Source organism: Gymnoscopelus microlampas (genome assembly GCF_963454915.1).
Source record: "Gymnoscopelus microlampas genome assembly, chromosome: 2".
Lineage (NCBI taxonomy): Eukaryota > Metazoa > Chordata > Actinopteri > Myctophiformes > Myctophidae > Gymnoscopelus > Gymnoscopelus microlampas.
Window position 1 is genome coordinate 2,328,698 of NC_139939.1, and position 24,494 is coordinate 2,353,191.

A 24,494-nucleotide genomic window follows, 5' to 3' on the forward strand; every position below is an offset into this window, starting at 1 on the left:
ATGTTCTGCCAGGGACCCCAAGAAAAAAAAAGAAAAACAAATACTTTTAATAACTTTTATAGCCAACTTATAGGAGGATAAAACGGTTAAAATAATTGTGACGCTATATTAACACATTTTGCTGGGGACCCCCTGGAACCAATGGGTTAGCCTATTGTCCATAGAATCAGAGAGAGCGAGAGATAGGACAATGGATTCATAGGATATAGTGCATGTGTTTGTGCGTGTGTGCGTGTGTGTGTGTGTGTGCGTGCGTGCCTTCACACATTGCAGGCAGTAGCAGAACCTAACCAATCATAGACATGCACACAATACCATCATTATTGTCTGTATTGTGACAATCTGGGAACCCATCGCCAAATGAAAAGGAAAAAAATCTCACTTGGCTCTGGGAGGAAGTCGACGTAGCAGGCCTTCAGCCTTTCACTCCCGGTGGTGCGACTATGTTTTCATTCCCACTAACAATATTTCTACACGGAACACTAACACCACTTCTCCCAGAGAACATGGATCGTTTTGGTTATAAGCCCACTTGTTTCTATGATGAAAGAGCAAGTTAAAATGTGAATATCTTTCCATGGTTTTGTCTGCTCCGAGGACGCTATTGTTAAATGAGTTTCGGTTTGTTTCTAGTGGGGAAGGATCGGCGGACACGTAAATCCCGCCCACTACATTTGATTGGGTAAAGTGCGGCCTGCTTCCTGATCTGAAGGCACGCCCACTTGTAGGCCAGTGCGTACGCGATATGACGAACCCCCTGACAGATTCAAAGGCATAGCAGAATCTGTTCTTGAGAGATTAGTATTGTGATTACGGCAATAGTTTGGTTTATACAGTATGACTGTCCCAAAAAACAAAAAAGAGTTGTTTCTATATTTCCAGTTAGCGTATACAGTACTGTAAACTGGATGATGGATCATTCAGTTCCACTGCAGCAGTATAAGAGAGGGATGAGAGGCGAACTGTGATCATGACGCTCTGCTTTATGCTTTATGCATATCTTTGCTGTTAAAAATACATTGTTTCACTCACCGACACGGAAAAGCAGGATTTCGCTAGAGTTGAAAAAATGACGCATGACCTAGATTAGTGCTTCTCAAACGTTTTAATTTCATGGACCCCCATATCTCTGAGAGTGTACAAATGGAACCAAATGGACCCTTACGGGTTCCATTTGTACACTCTCAGAGTACCACCAACATGCTACCAGCTGTGGAAAAAGTGGTCACTTAAGCTGACACTTTTACTTAAGTAAAAGTATCAATACACTGCAGTGTAGAAATACTCCGTTACAAGTCAAAGTCCCGTAATACAAATGTACTTGAGTAAAAGTACAATAGTATTGGCATCAAAATGTACTGAAAGTACCAAGAGTAAAAGTACTACACCCCGACACCGTTCAATAGAAAATATATAAATAAAAGGCTTTCGGGGGTGAAATTCATGGAGTGGGTGTTGTGAAACGTTTGCCACTCACAAAAGATATACAGTTTAACTTTAGTTTTATTGAAAAAGTTACCTAGCATTACTTTAATTACAGTACTTGAGTAAATGTACTTAGTTACTTTACACAACTGCCTGCTACACTTGAAAAAAAAGTGACCTAGTTGTCCTGCAGTTAACCCTTTAAGGCCGGGAAGGGAACGCATCTGTGTCATTTTAAGATTTCTTTGGCTATTCAAAAATAGCAGATCTACAAGCTCATAGCACGTCACCGAGTGCCGCGCTATGAGCTTGTAGATCTGCTATTTTTAGAAAAATCCTGAACATTTGTGCAAATCTTTTATATACGTTTTTAACTCAAGTCTTTGCTTCTGGGGGTCCCTGGAACAAAATATTTTTAGATGGGAGGGGGTCCGCGGACAAATACATATTATTTTGGGGGTCCTTGACAAGTTTGAAAACCATTGATAATATAGCAACATAAGTAAGAAAATGTTTTAAAAATTCAAACTTTCGGAAAAAAGTACTTTAGGATTTAGAAGACATTTGTAAAATCCCCAGAAGCAAAGATTTGAGTTAAAAGCTTTCGCTTTAAAAAAGTATATATATATATTCAAACTTAATATTTAGATTTTTCTCAAAAATAGCAGATCTACTAGCTCATAGTGCGGCACTCGGTGCCGCGCTATGAGCTTGTATATCTGCTATTTTTGAATAGCCAAAGAAATCTTAAAATGACACAGATGCGTTCCCGGTCTTAAAGGGTTAAGACGGTTAATGACCTGTTTTAGGACTATGGTGTAACATAAAATACTGTGTCGTGTTAAATGCTGCTTCCTAGTCATGTTTTATGGCTGCTACTGTTAAAATGGCTGCCATGGAAGGTTAAATAATGTCATGTAAATGTCTAGTGATTTGGTACAAGAGATCCTGACAGGAGTTGTGCACACAGATAATAACACACACACACACACACACACACACACACACACGTGCGCACGCACGCACGCGCGCGCACACACACACACACACACACACACACACACACACACACACACACACACACACACACACACACACACATGCAGTGGTGGAAAAAAGTACTCCAATGTTTTACTTTCTACAATCTCACAACCCGTCGCGATGCGACGCGTGGTGAGCTTGTAGATCTGCTATTTTCAAATAGCCTAGGTATACAATAGGGCTAAAGTGGTTAATGTATGTTTTATAATGTAATAATTTATATCTGCAGAGTAAATAGTAACTACATTTTTCAAATAATTGTAATGGAGTAAAAGTACAATATTTGCCTCTGAGATAAAGTGGAGTAGAAGCAAAAGTATAGACAATTAGAAATACTCCAGTAAAGTAAAAGTACCTCAACATTGTACTTAAGTACAGCACTTGAGTAAATGTACTTAGTTAATTTACACCACTGCACACACACACACACACACACACACACACACACACACACACACACACACACACACACACACACACACACACACACACACACACACACACACACACACACACACACACACACACACACACACACACACACAAGCTTAAGTGCTATTACATGGGCGCAGTGCATCAGCTCATATACTACCGTAGCTTTTTGTTTGGTAGTGCAGTGGCTGCAGGCCAAGCATTCCTGTGTGTGTTTTTTGTTCTCCATCTATAAAGAGATGGCTGGAGTGAAGGAGCTGGAATTAACCATGTAAAATCAGAGGTTCTCAACCAGTGGGTTAGGGACTAGGGTTGGTCCCGATCACAGTGATCGGAAATCGGAGCCGATCACTAGTGATAGGTGAGAAAGCTATCCATGTTGGATACTGTCATTTAAAGAGGTGGTGCCATGGTTTTGCACCTTTTCTGTTTTTCATGTGTCTATGAGGTTGATAGAACTTCATTAAGCCCCCTGGTGGTGTTTTTATGGTGTTTTATGTCTTCTCTGACTATTTGGAGTTTCTTCCTGGAGGCTGAAACCTTGAGGGTCAAACGTGCCAATAGAGAAACATAACAGCCATTTAATGACACGGTAAAAAATATACCCTCCCCCTCATTATCATAACACAACAGGTGTGGGCATGAGGAGGAGGAGGGACTAGGACAGGTGGGTGGTGCTAAGGTGGTGGAGGAGGTCCTAAGGTGAGAACTTTCACATTTTAACACTTTCTGTAAACTTTTTTGAAAAAATCTTCCTCCTAGTATAACCATAATACCTGATTCTTTTAATGTTCCGTTTGGCTGCTGGCCGTGGTGCTGAACCCATGTCTGGTTACTGTTTGCACGATGGGAGCTGACATAAGACTTCATGACCACAGACCCTTTTTTTCACTGTTGTGAGCTTGTAGATCTGCCACTTTCACACAAAACAAATTGACATTTTAGATATTTGACAGTGGTTCTCCACCTGATCTGGACATTTTCAGATATCCTTGGATTCCTTGGCAGTGGTGTAAAGTACATGTACTTAAGTACTTTACTTATGTACAATGTTGAGGTGTTTGTACTTTACTTGAATAATTCCAACATCCAATACTATTACTTCTGCTCAGTGGCGTGCACAGACATTTTGAGGGGCAGGTGCTCAAGTAAATTATACTTTTTTTTGTTTACTTGGTCTGCTCTTTTTTCCCTCTACACCTATACCTCTTTGCCAAAAATAGCCGATCTACAAGCTCACAACGCCTCGCGCTGCGAGGCGTTGTGAGCTTGTAGATCGGCTATTTTTGGCTAAAGTTCTCCTCAGAAAAGGGATGCTCAGAAAAGGGATACCATAAAGTGGTTATGGTAAAAAGAAAAATCCTATCACATAAAGATTTGGCGGACCTCCTGTAGTAACTCTGAGGACCCCCTAGGGGTCTCGGACCCCCTGTTGAAGACCCCTGCTAAACTAAAAAAAAAAAAAAAACGTTTTCTTTTTTTCAAAAGGGCACTTCTGGTCAAGAGGGCAAAGGGTGCTATCTGTGCACGTCCCTGCTTCTGCTCCACTATATCTCGGATCCAAATATTGTACTTTTACTCCACTTAATTTATTTGAAAACTTTAGTTACTAGTTACTTTATAGATTTTGATTATTATTACAAAACATACATTAACCACTTCAGCCCTATATATAATTCGTCCATTTGAGAATAGCCGATCTATAAGCTCATAATGCGTCGCGATGCGACGCATTGTGAGCTTGTAGATCAGCTATTTTCAAAAGATTTGTATACATTTCAAAACTTGAAATGGGACATTCTGCATAATGAGTACTTTCTACTCTTGGTACATTTTGATACCAATACTTTTGTACTTTTACTCAAGTACATTTTGAATTCCGGACTTGTACTTGTAACAGAGTATTTCTACAATGCAGTATTGATACTTTTACTTAAGTGAAAAAAACTTTTTCCACCACTGTTCCTTGGCACGAGAAAGTTTGAGAACTTCTGATTTAGAAGACATTTTGTAGAATGGGCCTCAGGTCTTAATGGGTTAATGGTTAGAGGAGATGCACTGAAGTGAATACAGACAGCAGTTAAGTCAGCAGAGATGTCTTAATTAGCAGGAATGTTGATTTAATTTTGTGTTAAGTTTTGGTCCAATATTTTAATTCATATTTTCCCTTTAGGACAGGGGTCTTCAACAGGGGGTCCGGGACCCCTAGGAGGTCCTCAGAATTGCTACAGGGGGTCCACAAAATCTTTGTGGTGTGGTGGGGAACATTAGCCGAAAAATAGCAGCGCTGCGAGGCGTCGTGAGCTTGTAGATCGGCCGCTTTCGGAGAGTCGGTGTAGAGGGAAAAAGAGCCGACCAAGTACAGAGCCAACGGTCAAGTTCACTAGATGCTGACGGTTTAAAAGGTTAACTATCTGAAAATACACATTAACATGAATCCAGCTATCTATGAAATCTGCAGCACAATGTTAAACAATAAATTAGTGGGGGTCCCTGCTTCATCTCTCTCTCCCCTAGCTAGGGCAGTGGTTCTCAAACTTTTTCATGTCAAGGACCCCCAAATGGGCACTTATTAGCCCGCGGACCCCCATTTGAAAAGATAAGCCAGGGACCCCCAAAAGAGAAGATTTTTCACTGCTAGCTACCATTGATTCTCAACCATTTTAATTTCAAGGACCCCCAGTTTGACATGCATTAGGCTACGGATCCCCATTTCTATCTCTGGGACCCCAATTTATATTGTAAAATCAATGTTAATTTAACTCTTTGAGAGTGTACAAGTGGAAGCAAATGGACCCGTTAGGGTCCATTTGGTTCCATTTGTACACTCTCAGAGTTACAGACCCAAAAGGGTCCATTTGGTTCCTATAAATCATTTAGCTGGGGACCCCCTGGTACCCCCTCAAGTACCCCTGGGGGTCCCCGGACCCCACTTTGAGAACCAATGCCCTAGGGGGTCCTTGGCCTGAATAACGTTGAAGACGTGCAGTGAATTTAGGCGAATAAGGAGCACCAATTGTATTGTCATGCAATGATGTGGATCACAACATGGCATTGTTTCTGTGAGAGTGCAATACGAATATTTTCTGTCACCAAAATCTATGAATAATCTGTGATGAATAATTGTGATCTCAATATTGATTAAACGTAATCGTGATAATAATTTTGGCCATAATTGTGCAGCCCTTACCATGAGTATAAAGATTTTAAAAATTCAAACTCAATGGATGCCAGAGTTCGGACCACACACAGTCTTTGCCTCCCTGCCCCCGGCAAAGACAATCGCATTATCTTCAAAGGCGGCCGTGAGAAAAGGTGAAATCAAATCACCTTTTTCTTTTCAATGTCAATGCAGGGCTCTAAGCACTCAGAATAGGCTCTATGCACAGCCTATGCACAGCTCTATGCACTATCACTTCTTTCACAGGTGTTACCAATGATACTAATGAAGGCTCTGTTCCATTTAGTGTAGCACAGTGGTTTCCACGACCCCCACAACTCTGAGAGTGTACAAATGGAACCAAATGGACCCTTCCATTTGTACACTCTCAGAGTTACACACCTGTTAGGGGCCATTTGGAAGCCCATGAGGGTCCCTGGACCCCAACTGTAGACCCACTGGTGTAACAGAGTGTTTCCAGTGAGCCAACATGCACAATATCAGCACCCTGGCTCTGTTTGACCAGAATGGAACAGAGCCTTCATTAGTATCATTGGTAACACATGTGAATGTCTTCATAATATGGCTGCTGTGAATAGAGCCTATTACCTCCAAGTTAGAGCAGTGGTTCTCAACCCTTTCAGGACACAACCCCCCAAAACAATCATATTTGAACAGGGGACTCATATTTGAACAGGGGACCCACTTTGTAGGAGTTGAGGCATAACATTTAGTTTGACTCGGTTCCACAGATATTGTGGAAATAGCCAATCTACAAGCTCACAGGTTGTGAGCTTGTAGATGTTCACAATTGTTTGCCTCTTTCTTATATTGTTTGATAATTTGGCCAATGTTTGACCAGTTTGTATAGTATAGTTTGTTGATTACCTGTAATGCAGTAATGGTCTTCTTTTTTTTCTTCCTATTCTTCTTTTTTTTTTGCATTAACTATTAACCGCCCTATTCCAGACCAATTTAAAGCCGTACCCGTTAACCATTACCCGTGATTTTCTACCCATTACCCGCGAAATACGGATAACGGAGCTGGCACTGTCCCTAAACGCTATTCTGCGCCTGCGAATACCCGCTCTACATTATGCCGACTCCGTTATTTGCGGGTGGAGGTGTGGTCGTGTTGTTGCTATATCCCCAAAATTGCTATTCTGCCCACACACCTTTGGGAAAGCGCACAGCGGACTCTAAAACCACCCGCAATGCCAACTTGGTTTGTAGAGCGCACAGTCTGCACTGGATTCGTGGAGACGGTCAGGGCGCACAGTGCGGCACCTCTCTCTACTAATTGTCAACAAATCTCTGTGATTATAACTTTTCTGTAATCAGCAGAATGGAGGGTGTCAATTCCTTGTGTCAATTGTGTTAATATAAGATGATACTCTATTTAAAGAAGACAATTTGTGCATCGCGCAATGCGCCAACTTGCTCGTAGCGCGGCACTCGGTGCCGTGCTATGAGCTTGTAGATCTGCTATTTTTGAATCACCCAAAGAAATCAAAAAATGACACACAGATGCGTTCTTAAAGGGTTAAGTTCCACAAGCCCATTATGCCTCTAATGAACATGATTTAATGAGGAATTACTTATCAGCTTAGTTTGGATAAACAGAGAACGTCCCGGTCAAATACATAGAGTAATCCACCCTGCAAACAATCAGTGGTGGAAAATAACTGAGTACATTTACTCAAGTACTGAACTTAAGTACAATTTTGAGGAACTTTTACTTTACTGGAGTATTTCAATTTTTTTATACTTCCACTCCATTGTACTTTTTACTCCACTACAATTGTTTGAAAACTTGAGTTACTTTGTGGATTTTGATTATTATTACAACACATACTTTAACCACATCAGCCCCATATATACTTTGGCTATTTGAAAATGGCAGATCTACAAGCTCGCGTTGTGAGCTTGTAGATCTGCCATTTTCAAAAGATTTTGTGGACTTTTTAGACATTTGAAAACGTGTGAAATGGGACATTCTGCATTTTGAGTACTTTTACTGTTGGTACTCATAGTATAACAATCACAATTGTTTTTCGCATTATCGTCATAATCATTTCCACGTTGAAAAGTGCACATGCATTTTCAAACATTTTCAAAAATAGTGGAAATTAGCAGATCTACAAGCTCAAAACGTGTCACGGCGTGACGCATTTTGAGCAGCTAGATCTGCTAGTTCCACCATTCATGTTATATTTTGTCATTAAATCGTGTATGTTTTTTTTGTCATATATACCCTGTGCACCTTTTGTTTACGAAGCCTTAAAGCCAAACAGCAATGTAGTTTTTATTCATAATGTCCAGGGGTGCACATAACTGGTGCGCAGGTGCGCATGCGCACCCAAAATAAAAAATGCGCACCACATCAGGCCACGCGAGGCGCTTTTGCGCACCAACAGCTGGGACAGGAATTTCCAAGCTTTTATTTTTTAGCAAAACTAAAAAATAAAAGCCTGGAGATCGAGGCTAGGAATTTACTTCCTGAAGCCACACTCACACAATCACTCTAAAGCACCCGTCGGCCCCATGTACAGCCATTAGGCACAGGGGCACGCAGCCAGCAGCGGCTGTTAGAGGCACTCGTCACCGATGATGAACGCACCGTAATGGTGCAAAATATGCCGTGAACGTCCCAATCTGGCGGATAAAATCAGCGCAGCAGCACAGGGCACCAACCTTGGGGGCTTTATCTAACAGCGTGAGAGAAAAAAAACGGCGAAAATCGGCGGAATTTAGAAGCAGAGCGTCTTTTTTTTCTCAAAAAACTGTCCGGTGGGCCAGACCTAAAAAGTTATGTGCACCCCTGATAATGTCACAATGTTCAATGACAGAAACGCAACTAAATCGTTAATCGCAATTATTTGAGCGACATTTAATTGTCAAGTAAAATGTAATAATCCAGCTTCAAACCGCCGACGACCCAACCGTGCCCGGCGTCGAGTCGGTCGGATCGGTGGTTGTCCAGAACCGCCGATCCGACCAATACGCTGATACCGTGTATAGCATACATGGGCAACTGGCGGCCCGGGGGCCACATGCGGGCCCCACCTTCTCTTAATGTGCCCCGCAGGTTAATATTCGGAATACTAATATATTATTGATTTCAGCAGTTACAATTCCAAACATGCAAACATGACCAGCTTTAATTACTTCAGTCTATATTAGTAGCTTAATGACTAGTATTACAACATAAGTATAACTAAATGCATTTGAAATAAAATACAAATTTAACTTTTCAGGATTCCTATTCAAAAACATCAAAAAATAATCTGGATTTCAATTCAAAAATGGTGAAAAAAAATAGCAGATCTACAAGCTTTTGAGCTTGTAGATCGGCTATTTTTGCTACTTTTGTGTGACATAGAGTGGCCCGACAGTATATTGTGCAATGTGGCCCTCTGGAGTGAGTGTGGAAATATAGTGGCCCTCTCCATCATCAAAGTTGCCCACCAGTATATAGGCATATGTATGATTTTTGAGATCCGGTTGTCCAAATCTGCCGGTTCGAACGCTATGCCCACATAAAGGGCATATATGGGTCCGAGCGGCTTCAAGCTCGGCACGCGCGTCGGCGATGAATCGAGGTGCCGGCCGTCGAGATGGTCGGACACATTTTTTTGTTTTAGATATGTTTGGGCCTTTTCTGTCTTTGCTTTGAAGATTGACATGAAACAGAGAAAGACTGGGGGAGTGACACGCAGCGAAGGCAGTCAGGCTCGTGAGTCGAACCTGCGACTCACTGTCAGGCTGCATTAGAGCCTATATGCGCCTTAAACACTAGGCCATCGCCGCCCCGAGATGGTCAAAAAAGTATCAACAAGAGCTTGTGACTAAAAAATAACTACATTCAGTGAAACAGCTGCTTTTTGAGCGGTGCAACCGCTCCTATAAGAGGGTTTAGGACCCATCCGTGGTGAAAGTTTTTCTTTCCGTTGTGAAAATTTGTCTTTCGCTGTGATGCCATGCTGTGGAAAACACGCCCATAGGCTAAGCTTCACAGGACGTACTGTGATTGGCTAGCGAGACGCATGATGAAATTATTATTATAAAATATCACATGGCCATAAGTATTCAGACCCTTTGCTGTGACACTCGTATATTTAACTCAGATAATGTCCATTTCTTCTGATCATCCTTGAGATGGTTCTACACCTTCATTGGAATCCAGCTGTGTGTAATTATAGTGATTGGACTTAATTGGGAAAGATGAAATGATGGAAATTAACTTCAAACTTCGCAGACGCGCTGTGATTGGCTAGCGAGACGCATGATGAAATGAATATTGATGTAAAAAATGTAAGCACGTCACTTCGCAGGACGTGCTGTGATTGGCTACCGAGATGCATGAGGAAATTAATAACTCATAAATATCACCGCTCACTTCACACTGGGTGTGTTTTTGTTTCCGCCAGGAGACTATGTTTTCACTTTCCGTCCCCCCCCCCCCCCCTCGGCCAAGCTAACATTGGTCAAGCCTCACGTGACACGTGACAATACGTTGAAAGAGTGTGCTCTGATTGGCTAGTGAGACGCATGACGTATAGCGGCCTATAAATAGATGTGTCACTTTGAAAGAGTCTTGGTCTCTTTCAAAGTGAGGTAAGACAGGAATAATCACGAAATGGCTGAGAAATGGCGGAGTAACACTTAAGACAGGATTAATCAAGTAACACTTAAGACAGGATTAATCAGGAATAGTACTGGCGGAGACCTGTGCTCCGAGGAGCACATTTTCTAGTTTATTTTGTTTCTACGTTTTCTGAAAAGTAACGGTTTTGGACCCGAGAGACATCACATGGAGGGTTGTAATAACTAATATGTCTCACTGTGTGTGTCTCTCTTCCAGGTGGTCTGTTCCCGCGGGGTGCGGATCAGGAGTACAGTGCGTTCAGGGTGGGCATGGTTCAGTTTGGAACGGCAGACTTCCGACTGACGCCACACATAGACAACCTGGAGGTGGCCAACAGCTTCGCCGTCACCAACTGCTGTGAGTGTACCCTACCTGTCTGTCTGTCTGTCTGTCTGTCTGTCTGTCTGTCTGTCTGTCTGTCTGTCTGTCTGTCTGTCTGTCTGTCTTGTAGAAGCTGACCACACACGCACACATGTGTGTCGTCGTGGATTGTAACCCATGAAAAGATCTATTCTCCCCCTATCGGTTCACAACTCGGACGGCGCTGATTCGACTAGCAGACCGGCGCGCCTCCGTCATGGACAATAACTATTATCACGTGTGCGTGTGAACGTGTGTTCAGCGTTCCCCTAGCGTAGCTTCCTGGTTGCTGTGTGGGGGGGAACAACAAAAGCCAGGTCTGCCTCGCATCTAAGCCCCGCCTCGCGCCTCGCGCCTCCTCCTCCTCGCCCGCCTCGCGCCTCCTCCTCCTCATGAGACTAGCGTAAAAAACCCTGTCTCGAAAAGCCCCGCCTCGCTCTGAAGGCCCGCGCCTAAAAGTGAGCGCTCCTTTTTCAATTTCCCTGGAATGCCAATTTCCCTGTGACATATATATTTTTAAAGCATTTTGAACTCAAATCTGTGCTTCGGGGTGATTCTACAAATGTCTTCTAAATCCTAACAGTTTAAAACAAAACAACCTATGTTGCTATAATCAGTGGTTCTCAAAACATTTTTGTTCCACGGACCACGAGAAGCAAAGATTTGGGGTAATAAAGTTCTCTTTAAAAAAAATATAGATTCAAAGATTTGCACAAATCATCAAAACATTTCAAAAATAGCAGATCTGCAAGCTCATAGTGATGATCTTGCAGATCTGCTATTTTTGAACAGCCAAAGTATAAAATAATGGTTGAAGTGGTTACACAGATCCCGGTTTTAATGGGTTAAGGGGTTTTAACAAAGGTGGGGAGGGGGGACGAATGCATTCAAACATAAATAGTCTTTCCCTTCAAATGTCTTGCCAAAAAAGAAGACGAAAACAGTCCATTAGAACATAATGGTTCTCAACCTTTTCAGGCTGTGACCCCCAACATAATAGAAATGAAGTGGGGGACCCCCGACCCTGACAAGCACTTGGAATGTAGGAGTTTCGGTTCCACAGATACATATTGTGAAAATATAAATAGCCTATAGTTTTTGCCGCTTATATTTTTTTTGACAATTCGGCCAATGTTTGACCAGTTTTTATAGTATATAGTTTGTTGATTAAAAAATAATGTTGGGACCGCCCTGGGGGTTCCGACCGACAGGTTGAGAACCACTGCATTAGAAAAGAGTTCAATTCCGCTGATAAAGCTTGACTAACAGTGGCGTGTGCACCTGACCGCCCCAGACAGCGCACATCGCACAGGAACAGCGACTGTGCAGAGGTTTTAAGCTTCAGTTTTTATAGGCCGGGGCTGATCGGAACCCAGGTGTCGTCACTTGTTGTTAATCAGACACAGCGGCCATCATTTTGGAGCTGATTGAGGAGTTATGCCCATCAATCACTCTGCCTAGGGCCAGTCGCATGTGTCTGCAGTACTGAACCCAAAGATGGTTGATTTATAAAGATACACCATCCCAATAGGCTCTATCAGAGCCTTCTATTAGAGAGTTGCGCCAATGAGGGGTCAGAAACAGCGTCGGTCACATGGTTCATGTAGCTGGAAATAGTGACAAGGAGCCGTCGACTTCAATGCATTCCATGAACTTCCGGTTTAGGGAGTACTATTCGCCAATGTATGTGTATGTAGAAGACCTGGCCCGAAGACGTGAACGGAGTTGGCGTAACTCTCTAATAGATGGCACTGGGCTCTATGCACAGCAGCCATATTATCACTTCCTTCACAGGTGTTACCAATGATACTAATGAAGGCTCTGTTCCATCTAGCACAGTGGTTTCCACGACCCCCATAACTCTGAGAGTGTACAAATGGAACCAAATGGACCCTTACGGGTCTATTTGGTTCCATTTGTACACTCTCAGAGTTACACAACTGTAAGGGGCCATTTGGAAGCCCATGAGGGTCCCTGGACCCCAACTGTAGACCCACTGGTGTAACAGAGAGTTTCCAGTGAGCCAACATGCACAATATCAGCACCTTGACTCTGTTTGACCAGAATGGAACAGAGCCTTCATTAGTATCATTGGTAACACCTGTGAATGTCTTCACAATATGGCTGCTGTGAATAGAGCCTATTGGAGCCACTAGAGGCGAAATGGTACACAAATCCTACACATGGTCTCCTAAGTGGGCCCGCGCCGGCATCTGACGGCAAATCTCGCGAAACGTCCTGTGTTTACTGGTGCTAGATCCCGCGAGAGTGTGTTGCTCGGACAGAGAAAGGTCGATAATGTTGATTTTCTCCATTTCAGTAAGACAATCTTGGGAAGATTGTGTGGCTTGTGACGATCGGGTCCAATATTAAGTTCAGTGACCATGGAGCTAAAGAATGGTTCAGAAGCTGTGTTCACGTTCACTCTTCCATTGGAAATAGTAGATTCCGACCTGCTTCCGGTCTCCTAAAAAAAGGCGGCCACCTTGAAGTATATTTTGATGCCAGTACCTCCGTACTTTTACTCAAGTGAATTTTGAATACTGGACTTTTATTTGTAACACAGTATTTCTACATGATGGTATTGATACTTTTACTTAAAGGGATAGTTCACCCAAAAAAATATACTTATTTTCTATCAATTACACACCCCATGAAGCCTTGAATTCATGGAGATTTTTTGTTTTTTGTCGCATATCCCAATAATTTGATGACCGGCGGTCATCAAATTATTGGCTTAGGAATGCAACAAAAACTAAAAAATCTCCATGGATTCAGGGCTTCATGGGGTGTGTAATTGATAGAATAATAGTCATTTTGGGGGTGATCTATCCCTTTAAGTCAAAACATTGAGTACTTTTTCCACCACTGGTAGATAGGTACATACAATATGTACGTATTAGGGATGGGAACATTTACACCGAACATAAACCACCATCTGTAAACAGGACCAATTAACAGAAAATGCTAATTAAGTCATACATAATTGACACGGTGTAGAACTGTAACTGATACAAGACTCTGGCAGTGTTACACACACATTCTGTTTTGTCAAAGATGATGTCAGCATTTCTCCGAGTGGATTTAATAACATATTCATTAGCACTACACGTTTTCATACTGAGACGCACACTGCTTTGATGTGCCAACTTCATTTCTTTTTTTTTCAAGATATTCCTTTTTTCCCCAATGTTCTTTTTTGTAATCTGCTATTTTGGTATTGCCGACGCAAACAATGAAAATGACACAGATGCTTTCCTGGTTTGAATGGGTTCAATGATTTTTTTCAAAAATAACAGAAATGCCAGATCTATAAGCTCACAACACAGTACTTTGACCTCCTCTGCTAGTGTTGAAACTGTTTGAACATGGAAAACGTAATACATTTCTGTCTATCATTAATGACAGGTCTAAAACAGGGAAGACACGGTTCAAGTTTTTAACGACATGTTAACCTGCTGTTGATATATTTCCGACGACATTCAGTTGGAGTAACATCATTGGGTGTCATCATTATCATCATGTAACAACATCACAATGTCAACCATGTCCTTTAAAAGTAATTGTCAAACAAAACAAAGCGTCATTTATAAACTTTTACCAACATATCCAGCCGTAGCGACTTCCCCTGAACATCATTCATCAACACTGATGATGGTCTGCTGCCATTCAAGTTGCCATATTAGGAGAGCAAACGTCATCGGCTTCCTTGATTGGCCAACACGACTCATTTTCTTTACGGATTTGTCAGCCTTTGCGTGACATTTGTGCCACTGAAACAATATAAGTGATAAGACAGTCGCTCACATTAGGACTACATTGTTTTACAGAGGAAAGGTTTAGAAGTCCAAATTAACTTACAGTGTGAGAAATGTTCTGCTGGACGGTACATCTGAACGGAGGACCAAAAGGATGCGGTTATGCTGCTGTTGTAGTGGAGCACAAGGTGTACGCCTTTGGAGAGCTCTGTAATGGCAACACGGCTCAACTTGATGTCCATGTTTTCAACACAGTGTCTTTATGCTGGATGAAGTTGCTCCCAGTGGCAACTGGAAGATGGAAACGTTGCCTTAAGGTTCCATCAACACGTGAGGGCCACACAGCTGTGCTGATAGATGATACCATCTACATCTGGGGAGGGGTTCCTCACCACAACGTTCTTTATGCATATGATGTCGACACCCACAGAATGTTCAAACCCCTTGTTTCTGGGACAGTTCCAGCAGAGGAGAGGTACGACCACTCAGCCTGTGTCTTGGAGAAGGTCATGTTTATCCATGGAGGAAAGACCCAGACTAGAAGCATTAATGACATCTGCAAGTTGGACACCACCACAATGGTCTGGTCTTTAATTAACACCAGAAGAACTCCTCCATCTGCTTCATCAGGCCATTCTGCCACCATCATCGGGACAAAGATGTTTGTAATTACGTGCCGACAAGACAGGTTGTGGCCAAGGCCGTTGGAATACTACAACACCATCACAGTGTTTGACACAGAGACCAACTGCTGGCTGAACAAATCTTCTAGACAGTGTCCATACCGAGGGAGTAGTCATTTATCCTTTACCTATAATAGAGAGCTGTACACAAATGGTGACTACACCTTCCAATATCTTTGGAAATTCAATACAGAGACTTTATCCTGGAAGAAGGTTGAGACAAAGGGGAAAAGCCTGTGGGCATATAGTAAGAGCTGTTGCATGGTGGGAGATCGTATCATACTCTTTGGGAGATACAACCCACCCAATGACCTTTATATCCTAGACCTCAGTCCTAGTCTCAAGACATTATGCAAGCTAGCAGTTATTCAGTACGGTCTGAAGCAGTGGGAACTCCCACACAACATCAGGTGGGAACTGGCTGCCATGACTACCAACAGCAACTGAAGAAAAAAAAAAAAAAAAAATGTCAAAAAATATTCCTTAAACAAGAAAACAAACAAACAAACAACTCCAACCCGAACAGATATTCGCTGATTGGCTTGTCGTTAGACCACCCCCACCTCCGACTCCTATTGGACGGTACTTTTTGGTATCGAATAAATTTCCTAGGCTCACATTTGAACACCAGATCAAGAGGCAGTCCACTCAGAGAGTGGGCGGGGTCTATGGTTTGGAACCAGGCTAAAGGCACCTGGATAGAGGATAGGGGTCTATCCTATTGACCCATGGTTCTCAAACATTTGAATTTCAAAGACCCCCCTTAACCCTGGCAGTGCACAAATGGAACCAAATGGACCCTCGCGGGTCCATTTGGTTCCATGTGTACTGCCAGAGTTACAGACCTGTAAGGGTCAATTTAAAACCTCCCCAAGGAACCCAGAGAGCCCCTGGACCTCACTTTGAGAACCACTGCCTATAGACCATAGAGTTGTATGAAAACTAGAGGACGGATGCCCCAGCCCCCACCTATTAATTTCAACTCATTCAGTGCCACATAAATAAATACAGGGGGAAAACAAGGGAGGACGTTTTCCCAAATCGAATAACAAGGAAGTGCACGGTGACGGAGATTTTGCGATCACGTGATCTCCTGTTTCTCTGTGTCCCTGAGAGTGAAATGGTGGCTCATAGGTTGGCAAACAGCGCCATCTAGCGTAAACACTGAAAACACTGTATGGATGTGTTATTGGCACTCTGGGCTTTGGAAAAAAATTGACATGTTTGGCATTGGCACTGAACGAATGAAGTTGCTCACCCAGCTCTACTTCCGCATTTAAATGCTACTGAGCCTGAAGCCATACCTGCCGCTGTTTAGAATTACGCACTGTGCACATCAAAAAAAATGTGAACACAAAACAACCTGTGATATGTTTTTTTTTTCCTATTAGTCCTGAACCGATTATATGACAAAGGTCGCAATAGGCTCTATGCACAGCAGCCATTTTGGAGAAGAATTGGGCCTCTTCTGTCTTCCTTCACAGGTGTTACCAATGATACTTATGAAGGCTCTGTTCTATTCTGGTCAAACAGAGTCAGGGTGCTGATATTGTGCATGTTGGCTCTCTAGAAATACTAGTGGGTCTCAAAGTGTGGTCCAGGGACCCTCATGGTTCCTTGAGAGGGTGTAACTCTGAGAGTGTACAAATGGAACCAAATGGACCCTCCCGGGTCCATTTGGTTCCATTTGTACACTCTCAGAGTTATGGGGGTCCTTGAAATTAAAAAGTTTGAAAACCACTGTGCTACACTAAATGGAACAGAGCCTTCATTAGTGTCATTGGTAACACCTGTGAAGGAAGCAAGGAAGGGGCCCAATTTCTGTCCAATATGGCTGCTGTGCATAGAGCCTATTGTTCAGAAAAAGTGTTTGTTTATAAGCTGGTTTCATCAAACATCCGGTACGGGTTTGCCACCCTTGAGCGTCATGACGCATGCCCGGTTCCAGCGCGTCCCTTTCTTCTTACCCAAGTTCCTTGGCCCAAATGCGGAAGTACTGCCTCCATGAACGAGTGTGGATCGAGTCATGAACACGCTCTGTGATAAGGTGATATCCAACACTTTCCGACAATAGGGAATGCATGCCCCACCCAGTTATGCAATACCTGTCATACCCGTTGTCATAGCACCCGTTTTATCCGTCTGTCTGTCTGCCTGTGTCCCTTTCTATGCCCATATATGGAGATCCCTGATGTTAGAAGTATATGGGCATATATGGGCCTGGCCATATATGGGTATATGGGGGGGATTCGTCAGTTGTGGAAAGTTCTTGTGTAGTGGTAAACGTCTGTGGAGAATGTTTGAAGAGTGCAAACTGACTGTGGAAAGTGGACTGACTAACTAATCAAATGGCAGGTGTGGGGAATTTGACAAACCGAGCTAAGGCTGGGGTTGCCTTGGCAATCAATTGGCTCGTTTGGGCCACGGCCAGAGCCTTTTTCTGGCGGTTCTGGACAACTGCCTATCCGACAGACTCGACGCCGGGCACTGCACTCCCTCGGGTCGCCTGCGACACGTGTGTCAGTTCATATTGAACAATGTTATGATTTTGGGCACCCCGCCCCCAGCAGCTCAGAGCGGCCGTCGGTTGATCTAGGTTAAATCCGCTTATTTCCGTCGCTCGAAAATAGTTTTTTCTTGTATATATCTGTAGTTTGTGGTCCGTCTGATGTCCGTATGGTCTCATAGCTCTGCGTGTGCGGCCATTGGTGTTTACAACTCTGTTTTACTGAAATTACGCTCGAAGTCTTGTCTCGCGATACTTCCGCCTGCCATTCTGGAGCCTGGAGGTCGGAAGTATCGCGTTATTAAGTCATGATGAGAGGGGGTCCGGGACTCCTCTCATCATGACTTAATAACATCAAATCAAGGTAGGAAAACGTCATGTCCGTAATTCTCCTTTAATGACATGTCCAAAGGGGTTTTTAACGACATGTTAACCTGTTGATATATTTCCGACGACAGTCAGTTGGAGTAACATCATTGTAACGACGTCACAATGTCAACCATGTCCTTTAAAGTTAATCGTCAAACAAAACAAAACATCAGCAATTTATAAACTTTTACCAACATATCCAGCTGTAGCGACTTCACCTGAACATCATGATGAACAGTCTGCTGCCATTCAATTTGCCATATTAGGAGATCAACAGTCATCTGCTTCCTTGTTTGGCCAACACCACTCATTTGCTTTACGGATTTGTCAGCCTTTGCGTGACATTTGTGCCACTGAAACAATATAAGTGATAAGACAGTCGCTCACATTAGGACTACATTGTTTTACAGAGGAAAGGTTTAGAAGTCCAAATTAACTTACAGTGTGAGAAATGTTCTGCTGGACGGTACATCTGAACGGAGGACCAAAAGGATGCGGTTACGCTGCTGTTGGAGTGGAGCACAAGGTGTACGCCTTTGGGTGGCGCCTTTGGAGAGCTCTGTTATGGCAACGCGGTCAGATTGATGTCCATGTTTTCAACACAGTGTCTTTAAGCTGGACGAAGTTGCCCCCAGTGACAATAGGAAGAGGGAAACGTTGCCTTAAGTTTCCATCAACATGTGTGGGCCACACAGCTGTGCTGATAGAAGATACCATCTACATCTGGGGAGGGATTCCTTACCACAACCTTCTTTATGCATTTGATGTCGACACCCACAGAATGTTCAAACCCCATGTTTCTGGGACTGATCCAGAGGAGAGGTACGGCCACTCAGCCTGTGTCTTGGGGAAGGTCATGTTTATCCATGGAGGACGCACCCAACTGACTAGATACACTAATGACATCTACAAGTTGGACACCACCACAATGGTCTGGTCTTTAATTAACACCAGAGGAACTCCACCACCTGCTACATACCGTCACTCTGCCACCATCATCGGGACAAAGATGTTTGTACTTCCGTGCCAAGGGGACACCATCAGAGTGTTTGACACAGAGACCAACTGCTGGCTGAACACATCTTCTACACAGCCTCTTCCATACGGATACGGACGCAGTAGTCATTCATCCTTTACCTATAATGGAGAGCTGTACATATTTGGTGCCAACCGCCTCGATTATCGTTATCTTTGGAAATTCAATTCAGAAACTTTCTCCTTTGTTGAGACCAAGGGGAAATGCCTGTGGGCATATAGGAATATGAGCTGTTCCATGGGAGGAGATCGTATCATAGTCTTTGGGAGATACCCACGCAATAGCCTGTATATCCTAGACCTCAGTCCTAGTCTCAAGACATTATGCAAGCTAGCAGTTATTCACTATGGTCTGGAGCTGTCAGGACTCCCACACAACATCAGATGGGAACTGGCAGCCATGACTAACAAGCAGTGGTGGAAAAAGTACTCAAATGTTTTACTTAAGTAAAAGTATCAATACTGCACTGTATAAGTACTCCGTTACAAGTAAAAGTCTGGAATTCAAAATTTACTTGAGTAAAAGTACAAAAGTACTGGCATCAAAATGTACTTAACACATTAGCTGCCAAAGACGTATATATACGTCTTTTAATTATCAGCTGTTGTCTGCCAAAGACGTGCATTTTTTTATAATTTCAACCCTTGTCGAATTATGAACAGATTAGGAGCTAAAAATGTTCGAAGATTTGCTGCTCCATTCACTTCAATGTTAAAATTCAAACGGACAAACAATTCACTTTGTTTTTTGGTTTAAAACTACTGCTTTTGAGCTATATTGAAACATCAACCAAACATGTCAACGAGGTCAAAATGACCTCGTTGACATTTGTGAAACCACACCTGAATCTCATCTGTGATTAGAAACCATCTGGGGATCAATCATACTGGAGGAAAAAAATCTGTGGCTACGCGAACAGGTACCAAAAACATGGCAAAACCCTGGCAGGCAACAGCTAAAAATCTGAAAAAACTCTGGCAGGCAATGTGTTAAAGTACCAAAAGTAAAAGTACTAAAATGTCTGAAAATAGCAGATCTAAAAGCTCACAACGCGTCGCGAAGCGACGCGTTGTGAGCTTGTAGATCGGCTATTTTCAAATAGCCTTGGTATAAAATAGGGCTAAAGTGGTTAATGTATGTTTCATTATATCATAATTTATATTTGAAAAGTAACTAGTAACTAAAGTTTTTAAATACTTGTAGTGGAGTAAATGTACAATATTTCCCTCTGAGATGTAGTGGAGTAGAAGGAGTAAAAGTATTGGAACTCAAGTAAAGTACAAAACAATAATCCACTAAATTAACAAACAAATAGGTATGTTGGTTTAGGAGTAGCCTAGTTAAGCATATAAGATGCTTCAAACTTTTTTTTTTTCTCCCTGGGAGGTTGGATAATAGTCGCTCTATTCTGAATCTAAAGCTGCACCCGTTGCCCATTAGCCGTGAATTTCTGCCCATTACCCGTGAAATACGGATAAGGGAGCTGGCACTGTCCCTAAACGCTATTCTGCGCCTGCTATACCCGCTCTGCATTATGCCGACTCCATTATTTGCTCACAGAGGTGTGGCACCTCTGGCACACAATGTGTTAATATCAACTAGGGCATGACATTGTCACTGTCAGGTGGAAACCTCGTATGTCCAAATTCCAAATTTCAAATTGTTCAGAAAATGGAAACAAAAATAACCTCTGTTCCCATGGATCCAATGGTTCCCATTGTATTTTTTTTTTCTCCATAGAATGGCAAACATAGCCCACATCGTCATGCGTTGTGAGCTTATAGATCGGCAATGTTTTTCTCTCTACTTTTGTGTGACAGTGAGTTCTGACGAAGTATAGGGCATTAATAAACAAAAAATATTAAAGGGAGACTTCACCCATTTTCAACCTGTCTTCATATAATTGGTCCTCACTAATGCTCATGATAAAATGGTACCATTTTTTCCTACTCTGTCTGTGTCTCAGAGGAGGGCTGTGGACAGTTCAGAAACCAGTCTACCAGTGACATCATCGATGGGGAATCCAAGCTAATAGAAACTGCAGGCTTTCTATTCCTGGAAAGTTGCAATGCAATAATAGAATCAATCAATCAATCAATCATTGTTCTCGCGGGAAAAAAAACCCTGCCTAACGATGATGTCACCGGTAGACGGGTTTCTGGACTGTCCACAGTCCTCCTATGAGACACATGCCAAGTAGGAAAAAATAGTACCATTTTATCATTAATGAGGACCAATTATATGAAGATAGGTTGAAAATGGGAGAAGTCGTCCTTTAACAAAAACATGTGCAATATGGAGATATGAGGTTTCTGCCTGGCATCAGCAATATTTCTCTCCCTCTCTCTCTCTCTCTCTCTCTCTCTCTCTCTCTCACACACACACACACACACACACACACACACACACACACACACACACACACACACACACACACACACACACACAAACAAACATCATGATGACTGAATTCTGGAAGAGCGTACTATAGCTCTGAGCTGCTTGTATAGTCCACCCATTTTTGGTGAAACAAGCACTCTGCTTGTTTGAGCCTCTGTGTCACTTTAGCTTTTTGTCTCTTAATTGGTACAGAGCTGGCAGGCAGCACTGTTTGACTAAAGTATGGCCGTGATGGAATGTTATACTCGGTGGTGTAAAGTAACTAAGTACATTTCCTCAAGTACTGTAAAGTAAAATGTTGAGGTAATTTGACTTTACCGGAGTATTTCCAATTTTCAGTAGGCCTACTTTTACTTCTACTCCACTACATCTCAGAGGCAAATATTGTACTTTTACTCCACTACAATATTTGAAAACTTTAGTTACTAGTTACTTTGCAGATATAGATTATTACATTATAAAACGTACATAAACCACTTTAGCCCTATTTCATACCTAGGCTACAACGCGTCGCGATGCGACACGTTGTGAGCTTGTAGATCGGCTATTTTCAAACATGTTAGTACTTTTACTTTTGGTACTTTAAGTACATTTTGATGCCAATACTTTTGTACTTTTACACAAGTACATTTTGAATTTTGGACTTTTGAAACAGAGTATTGGTACTTTTACAAAGTAAAACATTTGAGTACTTTTTCCACCACTGGCCGTGATGGAATTTTATACTTTGGCATCATCAGCGTGTTTACTATAACCTCCCAGATCCATCATTGTCAACCATATGAAATGGCCTCAAGTCCTTGTCTATATTTTCACCCATGCATCTTGTCCTTTCTTCAGCTCTTGGATTTTATGGGGGACTGGGGCTCTGAAAAAAACACGGGTGTTTCGGTTGAATCCAACGTGCCGTGTGCTTGTAGATCTGCTATTTACTGGGTGGTGACGTGCAGGAGTCCCGAGCAGTGGTGGAAAAAGTACTCAAATGTTTTACTTAAGTAAAAGTATCAATATTGCAATGTAGAAGCAACTTAGCCTGGTAAACCCTCCCTCCGGAAATCTCATTTGTAATTTATTTCAGGAGTGAGTCTGGCATGATCGCCCATTCTGCAATATTGGCTGTGGGCTGGAGTTGGGCGGGAGTAATACCGTTGACTGACAACCCCTTCAGCCAATGATCGTTGTTCCCCTTCAGCCAATTGCTGTGCATTTTTACCACCTCCAGACTAGTGTGACGCAACGGGACTTTTGAGACCGTTTCAACCTATCTTCATATAATCGGTCCTCACTAATACTCATGACCCTGCCGGTTTTCTGAATTTTTATTTTTAAATAGGCTCTTACATGATTAATTGACCACGTATATGAAGTTAAACAACTCAATTCTATCCAAACGATATCTTATAAGTAAATTCCGTGCCTCAAAAAATAAGTTTGAGAGCGTTTTAAAACCGAAAGTAAGTGAAGACAACGCACAACAACAATGGCTGCCGTTCGTCTTTTGTCGGCTGCACTCAGGCTGCACTCGGCTTCATTCGGGCTCACTCGAACTCGCCATCTGATTGGCCAACTGTCGCTGTCAATCACAGAACGATGAGCGACGACGCTGATAGGCTCGTCCATTTGGTGTACGGGCTAGAAACGCCCAGACCAGCCTTCAGGCCAGACTCCTTCCTGAAATCAAATGGAAATGAGATTTTCCGGAGGGAGGGGCTTCACCAGGCTAGAAGCAACTCTGTTACAAGTAAAAGTTCGGAATTCAAAATGTACTTTGAGTAAAAGTACAAAAGTATTGGTATCAAAACGTATTTAAAGTAGCAAAAGTAAAAGTACTCAAATGTTTGAAAATAGCAGATCGCATCTCGGTGCCGCGCTATGAGCTTGTAGATCTGCTATTTTTGGATAGCCGAATTATGAAATAACGGTTAAAGTGGTCACACAGATGCGTTCCCGGTTTTAACCCATTAAAACCTGGAATCTGTGTCACTTTAAGATTTCTTTGGCTATTCAAAAATAGCAGATCTACAAGCTCATAGCGCGGCACCGAGTGCCGCGCTATGAGCTTGTAGATCTGCTTTTTTTGAAAAATCTTGAACACATTTTTATTTATTTTTTCCAAAAAACTGTTTTAGATTGGATTTAGAAAACTTTTTAAGAATTGCCTCAGGTCTTAATGGGTTAATGGGTTTAAATTGGAATACATCCATGAGCTCTCAAATTCAATGGAGGATCTGATCTCTTACAGGAACACTTCGCTCCATTTCTGTCTAGTTGCTCTGTGTCTCAGAGGAGGGCTGTGGACACACTTAAGAAGCCTGCCTATCAGTTACATCATCGGTATAGCCAGGTTTAGATGTGAAGTTCTCCTTTAATCTTACACGATCATGTGTCCCACTACTGTTCAAACAGGCCTGTAGTACCATGCTGTCACAGTCCCACTATAATATTGTTTTTTTTTTTGTTTCAATGTGTGTGTGTGTATGTATATATGTATGTGTGTGTGTGTGTGTGTGTGTGTGTGCGTGCGTGCGTGCGTGCGTGCGTGCGTGCGTGCGTGCCTGCGTGCGTGCGTGCGTGCGTGCGTGCGTGCGTGCGTGCGTGCATGCGTGCATGCGTGCGTGCGTGCGAGCCACGTGCGTGCGTGCGTGCGTGCGTGCGTGCGTGCGTGCGTGCGTGCGT

General features: G+C 42.7%; 1 protein-coding gene across 3 annotated transcripts in view; it reads left to right on the forward strand.

The window, feature by feature from the left end:
- The window catches only part of LOC311036991 (glutamate receptor 2-like), a gene marked incomplete at its 3' end in the record, with an annotated part of 142,340 nt that overhangs the window by 21,474 nt on the left and 96,372 nt on the right, over nt 1-24,494 (forward strand). For all 3 annotated transcript variants that reach the window (XM_084046018.1, XM_084046019.1, XM_084046017.1), the window contains exon 2: nt 10,923-11,063. In XM_084046018.1, coding sequence (XP_083902144.1) covers nt 10,976-11,063 — 88 coding nt within the window. In that variant the 5' untranslated portion in view covers nt 10,923-10,975. The remainder of the gene's footprint in view (nt 1-10,922; nt 11,064-24,494) is intronic.